At 42.6% G+C, this 16,557-nt stretch overlaps 1 protein-coding gene across 1 annotated transcript in view; it reads right to left on the minus strand.

Moving 5' to 3' along the window:
* Positions 1–16,342, minus strand: part of LOC120064300 (myotubularin-related protein 14-like) — a 46,674-nt gene extending 30,332 nt beyond the window's left edge. Inside the window, exons 1-4 of the mRNA XM_039014772.1 lie at positions 15,463–16,342; positions 5,085–5,233; positions 3,744–3,852; positions 2,831–2,906 (exon numbers count right to left, since the gene is read on the minus strand). Coding sequence (XP_038870700.1) covers positions 2,831–2,906; positions 3,744–3,852; positions 5,085–5,233; positions 15,463–15,603 — 475 coding nt within the window. The 5' untranslated portion in view covers positions 15,604–16,342. The remainder of the gene's footprint in view (positions 1–2,830; positions 2,907–3,743; positions 3,853–5,084; positions 5,234–15,462) is intronic.
* Positions 16,343–16,557: the final 215 nt, after the last annotated feature.

A 16,557-nucleotide genomic window follows, 5' to 3' on the forward strand; every position in this document is an offset into this window, starting at 1 on the left:
GAAGGAGGAGAGATGACTAGAAACGATTCGGTTGACCATTTTGTGTGTGGATTAATTGTCGGAGTAGAGGACCTTGTGCATTTCAGGTAAAATAACAACTCAATGTTTATATCCCAGGACAAATTAGCTAGCAACAGCAAGCTAGCTAAATAGGACAAATTAGCTAGCAAGTGCAAGCCAACTAGCTAAATTGCCATACATGTTTAATGCTTTTCGACCTGTCCCCAAATTAATGTCATTGGTTCAGAGTTTGTTTTGATATTTTAACCTGCGTGTCATGATCGCGTTTGGTGTAGGGGGACAAAATAAATGTAATGTGCAATGGCGCATGTGCGCAGCCGGTTTGGGTTCCGTGTAAAAGTGGATTCAATGAGGACACACTTGAGGATACTTCTCTCATAGGAGTTGAATCGGGAGTGTTTGTAAGGTGTTTTAGATCTATTTCTGAATGAATGGGGCCCTATGGCACTACTGACAAAACCACAATATGACTAACAACTACTAAACTAAGCCAAATGTCTAGAAACGGTCTTGGGGAAATCGACGGCAGCCATCGCAAGTGGAAATATAGCAGCACTGTTTGATTGTGGAACAGAGTTCATCATTCCAGAGTTCCCAGAGGTGTGATAGATCAACTGACGAGCATTACGTTCTTGACGGTTGCTCGGCAGCGCCCGGCCGCTAACCGTCCTCCCGGCTAAACTTTGCGTGGCATGTCACTTCACACATCTCTTCGATTAGCCCACCACTAAGCACGCACCGACGGCGCGCGCGGTCAACTAGACGATCATTTGAGGACCACATTTTGATTAGGACAGCGCCGTCGTGTTGCTTTAAGACACATGTGGGGACTCCTCTTGATCAATTTGTTTTCACCGAAGCTCCATTTGGATATTGGGATTAGGCTACAATTAGGCTGGGGAAATGTTTGTGAAATTGAGGTTTGGGCTGCTAGTGATCATCTTTTCTAGTTGGCTCATTTACTAGAACCTTTAGCCAGCAAGTTATACACGTAGTTTAACAAGTGGATTATTTTTGCTATTCAGTCGCATAGTAGCCTAGCCCTACTCCCGATCAAAAGCCTGTCCTTTCACTGACTCTCCATCCGTATAGGCTATTTGGTTAATTGGTCTCTGGCTGGGCAAATAAGTGGGAGGTGATATAGCTCATCTATTCATTCGCACAGCTATCACAGATCAGAAACATTTAGCATGCAATAATGTAGCCTAAAATTCAAGTGTAGGCCTATAATTTTGCTCCATGGGGTACAGGCAACTCCAAAAAGGGCACGGAGGTTGTGAAATATGAGCACGAGACTCACATGCTTTTAAAATAGGATGGCTGTTGTTTTCTGACGGTATCACGATGAAGATAATCCCAATTTAACACCATACGGCTGCTCCTTAACAAAGTGGAGTGAAGGTAGGAAAGAGATGAAACGTGAACTTTAAAAAACACGGGCTTGGGCTCTGTTTAAAAATATTACTTTTTTATGACAGCGGCTCCACATGTTAATGTGACACCAGTTGTATGGGGGGGAAATTATTTGTATTTTATTCTGTTATATTCTTACTATAATATACTGTATATATGTGTTGACTGAGGCAGGTATGTTTTGTCGGTTTAATGAAAAAAATTATGAACTATTTATTTAATTAGGACGTAATTAAACAAAAACAATATGCTATTCTATTATTTTATTAGTCTTAATGTTTCTTAGGACTGGCCTGAACGAATTAATACAATTACTCAAATAGACGCCCACCCACATCTGCACACCACTACCACCAGTCGTCACCGGCATGCGCACGGTAGGTATAAAAGGCCTTTGCAGGCAAGAATGTGGCAATAACTGGCCTGTTTGTAAGGGGGTCATATAAACAGTGCCCAATTTTGTTAACAGGCAATGCTAATAACAGGTGTATGCAGTATAATAGGCTGGAAGCCAGAGGTACAGGGCCAACCGCAGTACAGGCAGCACCCCTGGAGCAGGGGAGGAGAACAATGGAGGAGGACGAGGATGTTACAACTCAAGATGTAAACCGAGTTCTAAATGGCATCCTATTTCTAAAATGTATATATTTTTTTAACTTTTACTCCTTTTTCTCCTCAATTTCGTATTATCCAAATTGGTAGATACAGCCTAGACACGCCGCTGCAACTCCAGTACGGACTCGGGAGAGGCGAAGGTCGAGATCCACGTGTCCCCCGAAACACGACCCTGCCAAGCCGCACTGCTTCTTGACACACTGCTCGCTTACCCGTAAAGCCAGACACACCAATGTGTCGAAGGAAACACCGTACAACAGGTAACCGAAGCTAGCTTCGAGGCACCCGGCACGCTACAAGGAGTCCCTAGAGCGCAATGTGTCAAGGACATCCCAGCCGGCCAAACCCTCCCCTAACTCGGATGGCGCTGGGCCAATTGTGCACCGCCTCATGTTTCTCCCGATTACGGCAGGCTGTGACAGCCTGGGATCAAACCCGGGTCTGTAGTGACGTCTCAAGCACCTTAGACCGCTGCGCCACTCAGGAGAACCCCTATTCCTTATTGAATTTTAACACACAATCCACTTGCAGTGAAGACACTCAACTATCCAAGACCCCCCCCCCCGCAGTCCACCCAAAAACCTCCCCATCCATCCGCACTCCCCAAACCCCCCCCCCCGAAGAGTGCTGGTCTAGGATCAAGTTCCCCTGTCCATGTAATCTAATTAAACATAAATCAAAAGGGGAAAAACTGATCCTAGACCTACTCTGAGACGCTTTGTGAATACGGCCCTGAACTCGATTCCCTTGCTAACAAAATGTCCTTTTTTGTCTGTCTCACCGGAGAAGATGTAGTTGTAGCCGGTGCGTCCGTATAGCTCCCCCCAGCCTGCCAAAGTGGACGACCGACAAATATGCTGCAATGGAAGACAACACAGGATAAGTATTAGACACACACACACAGTAACGTTAGCATACTCCTCATCTCAATAGTCTATAAACCAGTCAATCAAGTCCCTCTTATTATTGTTTTTGACATATTCACTTCTTTGCTCAAAAGGCAAGAAGTATTTATAAACAATGCTCAACAGGTTTTCAAAGATTTGAAGAAAATCAAAAGGGAGAGGCCATATTTAAAGGTTGTGACAGATCACAAACAGAAAGGGAACATACAGCAGCCCAGGCTAAAACAGTTCCAAACTAGAAAGGCAAAGTTTCAAGAGAAGCTTTCCCCCCCTCCTTAATTACAAATGACAAACGTGGTCGTAATAGCCATAGTAGGCTAATAGCAAAGCAGTAACAAGCCTAGCTGTTAAAATAAGTGAAGTAAAGACAGCATTTGAACTCAATCTAAATTACTGCCTGAAAGTATGGCATTAAAAAGCTATTAACTACAAATTACACTTTTATAAATGAAAGATCTCAGAAAGGAATGTGCCTAGCCGGCTAGAGGTGACTTGAGAGCCCTGTTCAAATGCTCTTAAAAATACCTCCTTCCACGAAGCAATCACTGATCTGACATGACAGGATTAGGCTAGTGTTGGCAAGCATTCCACTGCATTGACTTCACTAATTATGTCTGACCAGATCAGTGATTACCCCAAGGGATGGAGGAAAGAAGGGTGCATTTGAAAAAGTATTCAAACCGGGCTGAGGTCTCTGGACCACAAAAGGGACTAACTTCCTGGTGAAATGAAGGCGAGACACAGAAAAAAATACATAAACATAAAAATAAATAGATCTCAAAGTTGTACTTTGCCATTGTAGAGGATGACTGGGCAGACGAACCTCCCTCGGCAGCGGGCCATCTTGCTGCGGTTCACCAGGTCCTGCAGCTTGGTGATCTGGACCGTGCTCTCAAATCTGGGGACACACCAGCAATATATGGATCATCATAAATGGATCAGCAATATATCATCATCATGGCTCTATTATAACAAAGCAATATATGGATCATAATCCTCAATATAGCAATGGATACAGTCCTTAGCTGTGGTATATTGGCCATATACCACAAACCCCAGAGGTGCCTTGTTACTATGAACTCGTTACCATCATAATTAGAAAAGCAGACAGTGCAGGGGTGGGTGAATGGAGGAGGAGGACGTTACAACTCAAGATGTAGAATCCTACTCCCTATTATTTCTTAACATTTTTAAAAACACAATCCACTTCCAGTGAAGCCGCTCAACTAAAAGTAACGCGTTTGCTCTAGATATTACGGTTGGGTGAAAACGTTATGGGGTGTTTTTATGAATTATTGAGTGGCTGATTTCCCTAAATTGTGAATTTGCGTAGAGGGAAACTACGGAGCAGGGCACAGACACACATCCGGAATCATAATGCCTGAAGGGAGGGCATTCTCCCCATAAACATCGTCATCTTGCCTGACGAGCACATTTTAGAACGTCGAGACATCTTCTTCACTGTGTGGATCTTATTAGTGTTGCGCTGCTCTGCTCATAGGTCAAAAGCACATATTCTATTTCCCAAACACGTACCAAAATAGAACATTCCCATAATGTTTCCTGTTGATTCACACAATACATATGACCTCGGACATGAAAATGGGCATGTAATTTTAAACCCCCTCTGTGTCATGAATCATGACTCATGACGATGTGGACTGAACTATATTAAACCCGTTTAGTTTTTCTGTCCAATAACAGCCCATATTCACAAAGCATCTCAGAGTAGAAGGACTGATCTAGGATCAGTTTTGCTTTTTAGATCATCATGAATTGATTGGGCTATATGGACAGGGGGACCTGATCCTAGGGGCTTAGATAAACACTCTTACTCAGACTGTGTGAATATGTGCAGTGGACTATGGAAGGCACAAATAAACAACAGTGTAATTAGTTACTAAGTGGCCTTGATTAACTGTCAAATCCTTGCTTGTTTCCTCCATTGCTTTCAAAGCGCATTGGAAAAGAGGATCATGGTCCCTCCCTTGGACCTCCTCCTCCAATGAGCTTTGAGAGGAGTGGAAGAAACAAGTACAGAAGAAGCACGGATTGGACATCTAGCAGGCCTAATATCTTCTGACACAGCCTCAGTGATGACCTTGTTAAGGTAACGTATGTTGTAGGTACCTGTCTTTATGGAGCTCAGTGCTTTCATACTCCAGGAAGACTATCTGCTGTGGGTAGTGGCCACACACCTCGCCGTTGGTGTTGTGGATGACACTGTACTTGTAGTCTCGACCGAAGAGTTCCAAGCAACGCTTCTCTATCGTCTCGACCTGTAAGGCACAAATATACCAAAGTTATTGTTAGTCTATTAGTCAAAATTTCCCCCTGGGAAAGAAGGAAAAACAGGACGTGTATCTAAATCATGTGGACACAAACAAGGACAAGTCCACGTATGTTTTTTGTCCCATGTCCAACATTTTATTTCCATCCCCCATGGTTTCTGTCAAGAGTGCGGTGACATTAATAAGAAACTGTATACACAAAAAAAATTTGTTGCCATTTTTAAGATTTCCCACTGCTCGTTTGGTCATTTCATCTAATGACATATGAAATATCACTTTTAAGAACATGAACCAATAAGATGACTGTTTTGTCATTATCCCAGACCCATTACTTCATTGTGTAGCCTGTGTCTATGTCGTCAAAGGAGACTTTGTAAACCAACAATGTATAGGTCTAGCTTCAAATTAAAAATACAATTGTTTCTCTCATGGAATGCGATCCCGGAAACAAGCGCTGTAACATGGACACACAATGCCTTCAGAAAGTATTCACACCCTTTGATTTTTTCCCCCACATTGTTATGTTACAGCCTGAATTTAAATGTAATCAATTTGAGATTTGTCAATGGCCTACACACAATACCGCATAATGTCAAGGTGGAATTATTTTGTAATTTATTTTTCTTATTCTAAATGAAAAGATGCAATGTCTCAAGTCAATAAGTATTCAACCCCTTTGTTATATCAAGCCTAAATAAGTTCAGGAGTAAAAATGTGCTTAACAAGTCACATAACTTGTATGGCCTCAAGGGCTAACCCCAATTAGTTGACTGGTCGATTCTTTGGTCGATAGGCTGTTTGTCGACCAAGATTTTCTTTAGTCAAGCAGAGACACCCGTTTTATTCGCGCCATCTCATCGAACTAATCTATTGCGGAGGCCGAAACTAAACAATGTGGAGGCCGCGGGGATGGCACGGTCCAAGAAGGAGAGTGTGGCTAAGATGCACAGTGCAAGTCTCTCTCCAGAATACACTCTCACACCAATTTGTGCACATTCATGTTTCATAAATTAATTGTGTGAATTGTTTGTGTTTGATTGTTAGTGTCTATTAAATTCTCCATTACATATATCACCAAAATCAGAAGGGAGAAAAAATGGTAGACCTCCACAGGTCTGGTTCATCTTTGGGAGAAATGTCCAAACGCCTGAAGGTACCACGTTCATCTGTACAAACAACAGTACGCAAGCATAAACACCATGGGACCACGCAGCAGTCATACAGCTCAGGAAGGAGACACGTTCTGTCTCCTAGAGATGAACGTACTTGGGTGCGAAAAGTGCAAATCAATCCCAGAACAACAGCAAAGGAAGATGCTGGAGGAAACAGGTACAAAAGTATCAATATGCACAGTAAACCGAGTTCAATATCGACATAACCTGACAGGCCGCTCAGCAAGGAAGAAGCCACTGCTCCAAAACCGCCATAAAAAAAGCCAGACTATGGTTTGCAACTGCACATGGGGATAAAGATCGTACTTTTTGGAGAAATGTCCTCTGGTCTGATGAAACAAAAATAGAACTGTTTGGCCATAATGACCATCGTTACGTTTGGAAGAAATAGGGGGAGGATTGCAAGCTGAAGAACACCATCCCAACCGTGAAGCACAGGGGTGGCAGCATCATGTTGTGGGGGTGCTTTGCTGCAGGAGGGACTGTGCACTTCACAAAATAGATGGCATCATAAGGTAGGGAAATTATGTGGATATATTGAAGCAACATCAAGACATCAGTCAGGAAGTTAAAGATTGGTCGCAAATGGGTCTTCCAAATGGACAATGACCCCAAGCTTACTTCCAAAGTTGTGGCAAAATGGCTTAAGGACAACAAAGTCAAGGTATTGGAGTGGCCATCACAAAGCCCTGACCTCAATCCTATAGACAATTTGTGGGCAGAACTGAAAAAGTGTGTGCGAGCAAGGAGGCCTACAAACCTGACTCGGTTACACCAGCTCTGTCAGGAGGAATGGACCAAAATTCACCCAACTTATTGTGGGAAGCTTGTGGAAGGCTACCCGAAACATTTGACCCAAGTGAAACAATTTAAAGGCAATGCTACCAAATACTAATTGAGTGTATGTAAACTTCTGACACACTGGGAATCTGATGAAAGAAATAAAATCTGAAATAAATCATTCTCTCTACTATTATTCTGACATTTCACATTCTTAAAATAAAGTGGTGATCCTAACTGACCTAAGACCGGAGATTTTTACTGGGATTAAATATCAGGAATTGTGAAAAACGGAGTTTAAATGTATTTGGCTAAGGTGTATGTAAACTTCTGACAACTGTAGATGTGACTGAGGGGTGGTTATACCATTTCTTTCACATGACCCATTAAGTGTCTGAGTAAGCATCTAATAATTATAAAATATTTTACCTGAACACTTTAAAAATTAGATTATGATATTGTGTAAAAATGGTGCTGACAGAGGGCTGCCGTGCTTCTAGCTCTTAGAAAACTTAGCAGTATTTAGTTTTTGAATGTATTATTCCTGGCACATTATTAGCCCAGAAAATGTTTGGGGTTATTACATACAGCCTGGAAGAACTATTGGATATCAGAGCGGCGGTATCTCACCAGCACTACGACCAGGAATATGACTTCCCCCAAACAGGGGGTGTGAACAAAGGATCTAAGGCAAATTAAATTATTCCAGAGGCCGACCCAAAACACCGCCGGCGGAGGAGAGGTACTCGGAGTGGTCTTATAGTCTGACTGAGGAGGCGCGCACACCACCCACCGCTTCTGAGTATATTACTCGCTAATGTTCAGTCTATGGATAATAAAGTTGACGATCTCAGGGCGAGGGTTTCTTTCCAGAGAGAAATCGGGGATTGTAACATACTCTGTTTCACGGAAACATGGCTCTCTAGGGATATACTGTCTGAGTCGGTCCAGCCAGTTGGGTTCTCCAGTTCATCGCGCAGATATATAAATATCTCTCCGGGAAGAAGAAGGGCGGGGGTGTATGTTTCATTAGTAACGAATCATGGTGCGATTGTGATAACATACAGGAACTCGTCCTTTTGTTCACCCAACCTAGAATACCTCACAATCAAATACACACTGCCCTATCCCACCTGGACAAGAGGAATACCTATGTAAGAATGCTGTTCATCAACTATAGCTCAGCATTCAACACCATAGTACCCTCCAAGCGCATCATTAAGCTTGAGGCCCTGGGTCTGAACCCCACCCTGTGCAACTGGGTTCGGGACTTCCTGACGGCCGCCCCCAGGTGGTGAAGGTAGGAAACAATCACTCCACTTCGCTGATCCTCAACTCCGGAGCCCCACAAGGGTGCGTGCTCAGTCAACTCCTGTAACTCCCTGTTCACCATGACTGTGTGGCCAAGCACGCCTCCAACCTAATCATCAAGTTCACAGACGACAACAGTTGTAGGCTTGATAACCAACAATGACGAGGCAGCCTACAGGGAGGTGGTGAGGGCTCGGAGTGTGGTGCCAGGAAAATAACCTCACTCAACTTCAACAAAACAAAGGAGATGATCGTGGGCTTCAGGAAACAGAGGGAGCACCTCCCTATCCACAGACGGGACCGCAGTAGAGAAGGTCGAAAGCTTCAAGTTTCTCGGTGTACACATCACTGACAAACTGAAATAGTCTACTCACACAGACAGTGTGGTGAAGGGGAAACAGCGACTCTTCAACCTCAGGAGGTTGAATAAATTTGGCTTGGCACCTAAAACCCTCAAACTTTTACAGATGCACAATTGAGAGCATTGTGTCGGGCTGTATCACCGCCTGCTATGGCAAATGCACCGCCCGCAACTGCAGGGCTCTCCAGAGGGTGGTGCAGTCCGCCCAACGCATCACCGGGGGCAAACAACCTGCCCTCCGGGACACCTACAGCACCCGATGTCACAGGAAGGCCAAAAAGATCATCAAGGACAACAACCACCCAAGCCACCGCCTTTTCACCCCACTATCATCAGTACAGGTGCACCAAAGCTGGGACCGAGAGACTGAAAAAGCTTCTCTCTCAAGGCCATCAGACTGTTAAATAGCCAACACTAGCACATTAGAGGCTGCTGCCTATATACATAGACTTGAAATCACGCTTTGCATTAATCATCTCATATGAATATACTGTATCTTAGTCTATGCCGCTCTGACATTGCTCATCCATAAATGCATATATTCTTAAATCCATTACATTACTTAGACGTGTGTATATGTTGTAAAAAAATTACTTGTTAGATATTACTGCAGTGTCGGAGCTAGAAACACAAGCATTTCGCTACACCCGCAATAACATCTGCTAAACACTTGTATGTGACCAATAAAATTTGATGCCAAGGACTTGAGTGTATTTTTACCTGGAATTTATCCTTACTGTAAAGATATGGGTGGGGTTTAAGAGGGTGTGAACGAGCACCCCAGTAGGTGTACCAAAACATTCAAGGGACAATCTCTCAAAAGTGGGAATACAAGTTAATCAACTTTCAAAGGAAAATTACTTTCTCCATTGTTCCTCAACTTTTTTTTATTTCACCTTTATTTAACCAGGTAGGCCAGTTGAAAACAAGTTCTCATTTACAACTGCGACCTAGCCAAGATAAAGCAAAGCAGTGCAACAAAACAGATTAACAAACAAACGTACAGTCAATAACACAATAGAAAAATCCATGTACAGTGTGTGCAAATGTAGAAGAGTAGGGAGTTAAGGCAATAGAGGTGAAATAATTACAATTTAGCATTAACAATGGAGTGATAGATGTGCAAGTAGAGATACTGGGGTGCAAAAGAGCAAAAAGATAAATAACAATATGGGGATGAGGTGTTGGGTGTGCTATTTACAGATTGGCTGTGTACAGGTACAGTGATCGTTAAGCTGCTCTGACAGCTGGTGCTTAAAGTTAGTGAGGGAGATATGAGTCTCCAGCTTCAGTGATTTTTGCAATTCGTTCCAGTCATTGGCAGCAGAGACCTGGAAGGAAAGGCGGCCAAAGGAAGTGTTGGATTTGGTGATGACCAGTGAAATATACCTGCTGGAGCACGTGTTGCTCTGGTGACCAGTGAGCTGAGATAAGACAGGGCTTAACCAAGCAAAGACTTATAGATGACCTGGACCCAGTGGGTTTGGCGACGAATATGTAGTGAGGGCCAGCCAACGAGAGCATACCAGTCACAGTTGTGGGTAGTATATGGGGCTTTGGTGACAAAACAGATGGCACTGTGATAGACTGCATCCAATTTGCTGAGTAGAGTGTTGGAGGCTATTTTGTAAATGACAACGCCGAAGTCAAGGATCGGTAAAATAGTCAGTTAAACAAGGGTGTTTGGCAGCATGAGTGAAGGAGGCTTTGTTGCGAAATAGGAAGCCGATTCTAGATGTAATTTTGGATTGGAGATGCTTAATGTGAGTCTGGAAGGAGAGTTTACAGCCTAACCAGACACCTAGGTATTTGTAGTTGTCCACATAAGTCAGAACCGTCCAGAGTAGTGATGCTAGTCAGGCGGGAGGGTGCGGGTAGCAATCGGTTGAAGAGCATGCACTTAGTTTTACTAGCATTTAAACACAGTTGGAGGCCACGGAAGGAGTGCATGGTGTTGAAGCTCGTTTGGAGGTTTGTTAGCACAGTGTCCAAAGAAAGGCCAGATGTATATAGAATGGTGTCATCTGCGTAGAGGTGGATCAGACAATCACCAGCAGCAAGAGCGACATCATTGATATACAGTTGAAGTCGGAAGGTTACATACACCTTAGCCAAATACATTTAAACTCAGTTATCACAATTCCTGACATCTAATCCTAGTAAAAATTCCCTGTCTTAGGTCAGTTAGGATCACCACTTTATTTTAAGAATGTCAAATGACAGAATAATAGCAGAGAGAATTATTTATTTCAGCTTTTATTTCGTTCATCATATTCCCAGTGGGTCAGAAGTTTACATACACCCAATTATTATTTGGTAGCACTGCCTTTAAATTGTTTAACTTGGGACAAACGTGTCAGGTAGCCTTCCACAAGCTTCCCACAATAAGTTGGGTGAATTTTGGCCTATTCCTCCTGACAGAGCTGGTGTAGTTCTGCCCACAAATTTTCTATGGGATTGAGGTCAGGGCTTTGTGATGGCTACTCCAATACCTTGACTTTGCTGTCCTTAAGCCATTTTGCTACAACTTTGGAAGTATGCTTGGGGTCGTTGTCCATTTGGAAGACCCATTTTCAACCAATCTTTAACTTCCTGACTGATGTCTTGAGATGTTGCTTCAATATATCCACATAATATTCCTCCTCCATGATGCCATCTATTTTGTGAAGTGCACAGTCCCTCCTGCAGCAAAGCACTCCCGCAACATGATGCTGCCACCCCTGTGCTTCACGGTTGGGATGGTGTTCTTCGGCTTTCAAGCTTCCCCCTATTTCCTCCAAACATAACGATGGTCATCATGGCTAAACAGTGCTATTTTTGTTTCATCAGATCAGAGGACATTTTTCCAAAAAGTACGATATTTGTCCCCATGTGCAGTTGCAAACCATTGTCTGGCTTTTTTATGACGGTTTTGGAGCAGTGGCTTCTTCCTTGCTGTACGGCCTTTCAGGTTATGTCGATATAGGACTCGTTTTACTGTGGATATAGATACTTTTGTACCTGTTTCCTCCAGCATCTTCACAAGGTCCTTTGCTGTTGTTCTGGGATTGATTTGCACTTTTCGCTCCAAAGTACGTTAATCTCTAGGAGACAGAACGCGTCTCCTTCCTGAGCTGTAGGACGGCTGCATGGTCCCATGGTGTTTATACTTGCGTACTGTTGTTTGTACAGATGAACATGGTACCTTCAGGCATTTGGAAATTGCTCCCAAGGATGAACCAGACTTGTGGAGGTCTACTATTTTTTTCTGAAGTCTTGGGAAAATAAAAAATAAAATCAGCCATGATGTTAAGCAAAGAGGCACTAAGGTTGAAGGTAGGCCTTGAAATACATCCACAGATACACCTCCAATTGACTGAAATGATGTTAATTAGCCTATCAGAAGCTTCTAAAGCCATGACATCATTTTCTGGAATTTTTCAAGCTGTTTAAAGGCACAGTCGACTTAGTGTATGTAAACTTCTGACCCACTGGAATTGTGATACAGTGAATTATAAGTTAAATAATCTGTCAGTAAACAATTGACAAAAATATTTTTTCCGACTTGCACAAAGTAGATGTCCTAACCGACTTGCCAAAACTAGTTTGTTTACAAGAAGTTTGTGGAGTGGTTGAAAAACGAGTTAATGACTCCAACCTAAGTGTATAGTGGAGAAGGTACGATGGGATTCGAAATGGTCAGTGATCTGTTTGTTAACTTAGCTTTCGAAGACCTTAGAAAGGCAGGGTAGGATAGATATGGGTCTGTAACAGTTTGGGTCTACAGTGTCACCCTCTTTGAAATGGGGGGTAACCGCGACAGCTATCCAATCTTTGGGGATCTCAGACGATACGAAATAGAGGTTGAACAGGCTAGTAATAGGGGTTGCAACAATTGCGGCGGAAAATTTTAGAAAGAGAGGGTCCAGATTGTCTAGCCCAGCTGATTTGTAGGGATCCAGATTTTACAGCTCTTTCAGAACATCAGCTGAAGTGTATGATATACAATTTTATAGCACTGAGTCTCTACTTTTATCCAATGTAAAAAACACAATTTCATAAGCCCGAATCGAGGTGGCGGGTCACAAATTTGCCCATTTGGGGATCTGAGAGTATTTCTGATTGGCTTGACGGACCACCACTGATGAGCTGTGGAGTTTCTCAAAGTAATGTTTTCTTCACCTCAAACAGCAAGCAAACAAAGTCTGTTTTTACATCCATTGATAATGACAATAGTTCCTCAGTGCATTTGGAGAGAAGAAATTCAGCTCTCTCACTTTCGATAACCACTCAGCGTGAAAGGGAAAAATGTCATGCTATGATCCAGTGGAAACGTCATAAAAATAGGCCTACCTGATTACTTCTTATCCCTTACATAAAAAGCCTACAGCTGTGTCTGTCCAGAGCTCACTGGCATGGGAAACTGAGGATCCAGGATATTTTATACAATGTTGCAAGTTTCCTGGTATGCGCTATGGGTCAGACAAAAATGTGTTGATCTAATGTTTCAATTTCGTTGCAGACAGGCCATGCGTAGCCAATGTGATAGGATATGAACTTTAAAACAGGATATTCTCTACCTGCAGGCTGCAATGTTTTTATTTGCAGGCTTTATATGCTTTTTACATAGTCGGTAATGGCAATAGAAGTTACTTTTTAGGTTTGTATCATTTTCATTTAGATAGAATTTTCATGAACCACATGACAATCATATTAAGATACGAAGACGTTACTATATATTAAATGAAACCGTTCCACAAAAATTTGCATCTTGAGTCAGCTGTGTCCTATTTCATCAAACAAGCTCAATGCATATATAGTTGCATATGTACGGTGTGTCTAGATATGGAAAAATACACATTTAAAATTTCAACCAATCGATTGGTCGAAAGAACAGACGACTCTCAGTCAACCAATATTTTTTTTTTGGGGGGGGGGGGGGGGGGGGGGGGGGGGGTCGGGGACAGCCCTAATGGAATCACTCTGTGTGCACTGTTTGATGGGGAGTTTAACATGATTTTTGAAGGACTACCTCATCTCTGTACCCCACACATACAATTATATGTAAGGTCCCTCAGTCAAGCAGTGAATTTCAAACACACATTCAACCACAAAGACCAGGGAGATTTTCCAATGCCTTGCAAAGAAGGGCACCTATTAATAGATGGGTCAAATGTTTTTGAAAAGCAGACAGTGAATATCCCTTTGAGCATGGTGAAGGTATTATTAATTCCACTTTGGATGGTGTATCAATTCAGTCACTACGAAGATACAGGCGTCCTTCCTAACTCAGTTGATGGGGAGGAAGGAAACCGCTCCGGGATTTCACCATGAGGCCAATGATGACTAGAACAATTAGAGTTTAATGGCTGTGATGGGAGAAAACTGAAGACGGATCAACACTGTAGTTACTCCACAATACTAACCTAATTGACAGAGTGAAAAGGAAGCCTGAACAGAATAAAAAAATATTGCAAAACATGGATCCTGTTTGCAACAAGGCACTAAAGTAATACTGCAAGAAATGTGGCAAAGTAATTCACTATCCTGAATACAAAACGTTGTGTTGAATTGGATTTGCTCCAAACATATTACTGATTATCACTCTCCATTATTTCAAGCATAGTGGTGGCTGCATCATGTTATGGGTATGCTTGAAAATCAGTAAGAACTGTGGAGTATTTTTAGAATAAGGAAAGAAAAGGAATGGAGCTAAACACAGAAAAAATCCTATAGGAAAACCTGGTTCTGGCTGCTTTCCACCGGGACACTGGGAATTCATCTTCCAGCAGGACAATTACCTAAAACACATAGCCATATATACACTGGAGTTGCTTACCAAAAAGAGAGGGAATATTTCTGAGTAGCCGAGTTACAGTTTTGACTTAAATCTGCTTGAAAACCGATTGCAAGACTTGAAAATGATTGCCTAATAATGCTCAACAATCAATTTGACAGAGCTGGAAGAATTTTTTAAAGAATAATGGGCTAATGTTGCACAATCCAGGTGTGGAAAGCGCTTCGAGACTTACCCAGAAAGACTCACAGCTGTAAATCGCTGCCAAAGCTGATTCAAACATGTATTGACTCAGGGATGGGAATATGTAAATTAGATATTTCTGTATTTAATTTTAATACATTTGATTTCTAGATTTCTAAAAACATGTTTTCACTTTGTCATTATGGGGTATTGTGTGTAGATGGGTGAGAAAAAAATACTTAAATCAATTGTGAATTATGGCTGTAACACAAAGTATGGAGTAAGTCAAGGGGTATGAATACTTTAAGGCACAGCATGGCTGTGTGGGTACACCGACCCTAACCCTATCAAGGTGTGCATCAATTAAAATATTTTGTATTGTTAAAATTATTTCACGCAGATATGAAACATATGTTAATGTTTAGACCGAGAGTCAGGGATCTTAACAAAAACTCCCCACTACCGAAGATGCCTTCGTTCAACGACTTGTGTAATGCAATTTGAATGGAGAGTCGTGTTCGAGGGTTAATGGTACACCATCTCTGGGAAAATACATAGCTAAAGCTGGGCTATTATATGACATGCAGAAATTATGATAATACAAAAATATGCATGTTGAGGACCTCTAACTTACCCGTCGGGAGACTTCTTTCGCTCTGTACTGTGTCTTCGAAAACAAATCTATCAAATCCGCTATTTCTTCGCTCTTTCTGCCGGACAACGTTAGTCCGGAGGCCGTTAGGCTCCCAGACACAGACGGGGATGCAGCCATCATCGTGCCGCGACCCACCTTGGGCTCTATCCGAACTCGTCCGCCCTCAAACACCGCAGCACATTGGGAACGGGAAGAGCCACCAGGCCATCCCTTCCCAGCCAGTTTATTTCTGACTGCCCGCTTGAAGGGGCCGGGGCCGGGTATTTTCCCTGAATGCAGGGCACCGCCGGGTTGGAACCCTCTACAAACAAGGACGTCTAGCTAAACTTTCCAGGCAAAACTGGCCAGGCAAGAACGCTGTAGCTAACGTGGCTAACTAAGCCGGAGGTGGTGGATTTGGTTGACTAACGTTAGCTAACTTTATCTAGTTAACTTAGCTCATTTTAGAACGTATCCACGCTCCAAGATAAAACCACCACATTACCAAAAGTTAGCCTTTAAAATGTAATGCAGACAATCACCCAGCTGACTTGTTTGTAGTCCTTGCCCTCATCACGCGTATGTTTGGTGTTGACAGAGTAATACTAACGTTACGAGCTTCAATCATGTAGTCCGGGGGCCTGCCTCAGGAAATCTCAAGGACTCCTGGCCTAGTCACGCGTTTCCTCAATGTCACGTCTTCATTTCCGCTAGGCAAAGATGACAAAAAATATGAACGTTTCCTAAACGATTAATTCCGTAGCTGCAGGGATTCAAATGCGTATTTGTTGTTCTCGATCAAAATCACACGAATGTGCAAGTGTTGAAATCCGTGATCTGTCTCAAGAAACAAGTGGTAAACAGGAAGTTGAAACCAGCACGTGACCACCATCGCCCCCTGATAATGACGTACGGCACTCAATTCTTAAACGCTCATTAATTAACAGCCAATTGTCAATTCAAGTGGGACTTTCTTACATAAACCACAGATTTGCAATAAAGTGTGATATTTTAAGTTCATTAAGTCAGGATTCCTATTTGACTCAGCCACGTCTCCGTTTTAGGGAGGGATCAGCTTTAATATTGCAGATAGAT

This window comes from Salvelinus namaycush, chromosome 2 (assembly GCF_016432855.1).
Source record: "Salvelinus namaycush isolate Seneca chromosome 2, SaNama_1.0, whole genome shotgun sequence".
In the NCBI taxonomy this organism is placed as follows: domain Eukaryota; kingdom Metazoa; phylum Chordata; class Actinopteri; order Salmoniformes; family Salmonidae; genus Salvelinus; species Salvelinus namaycush.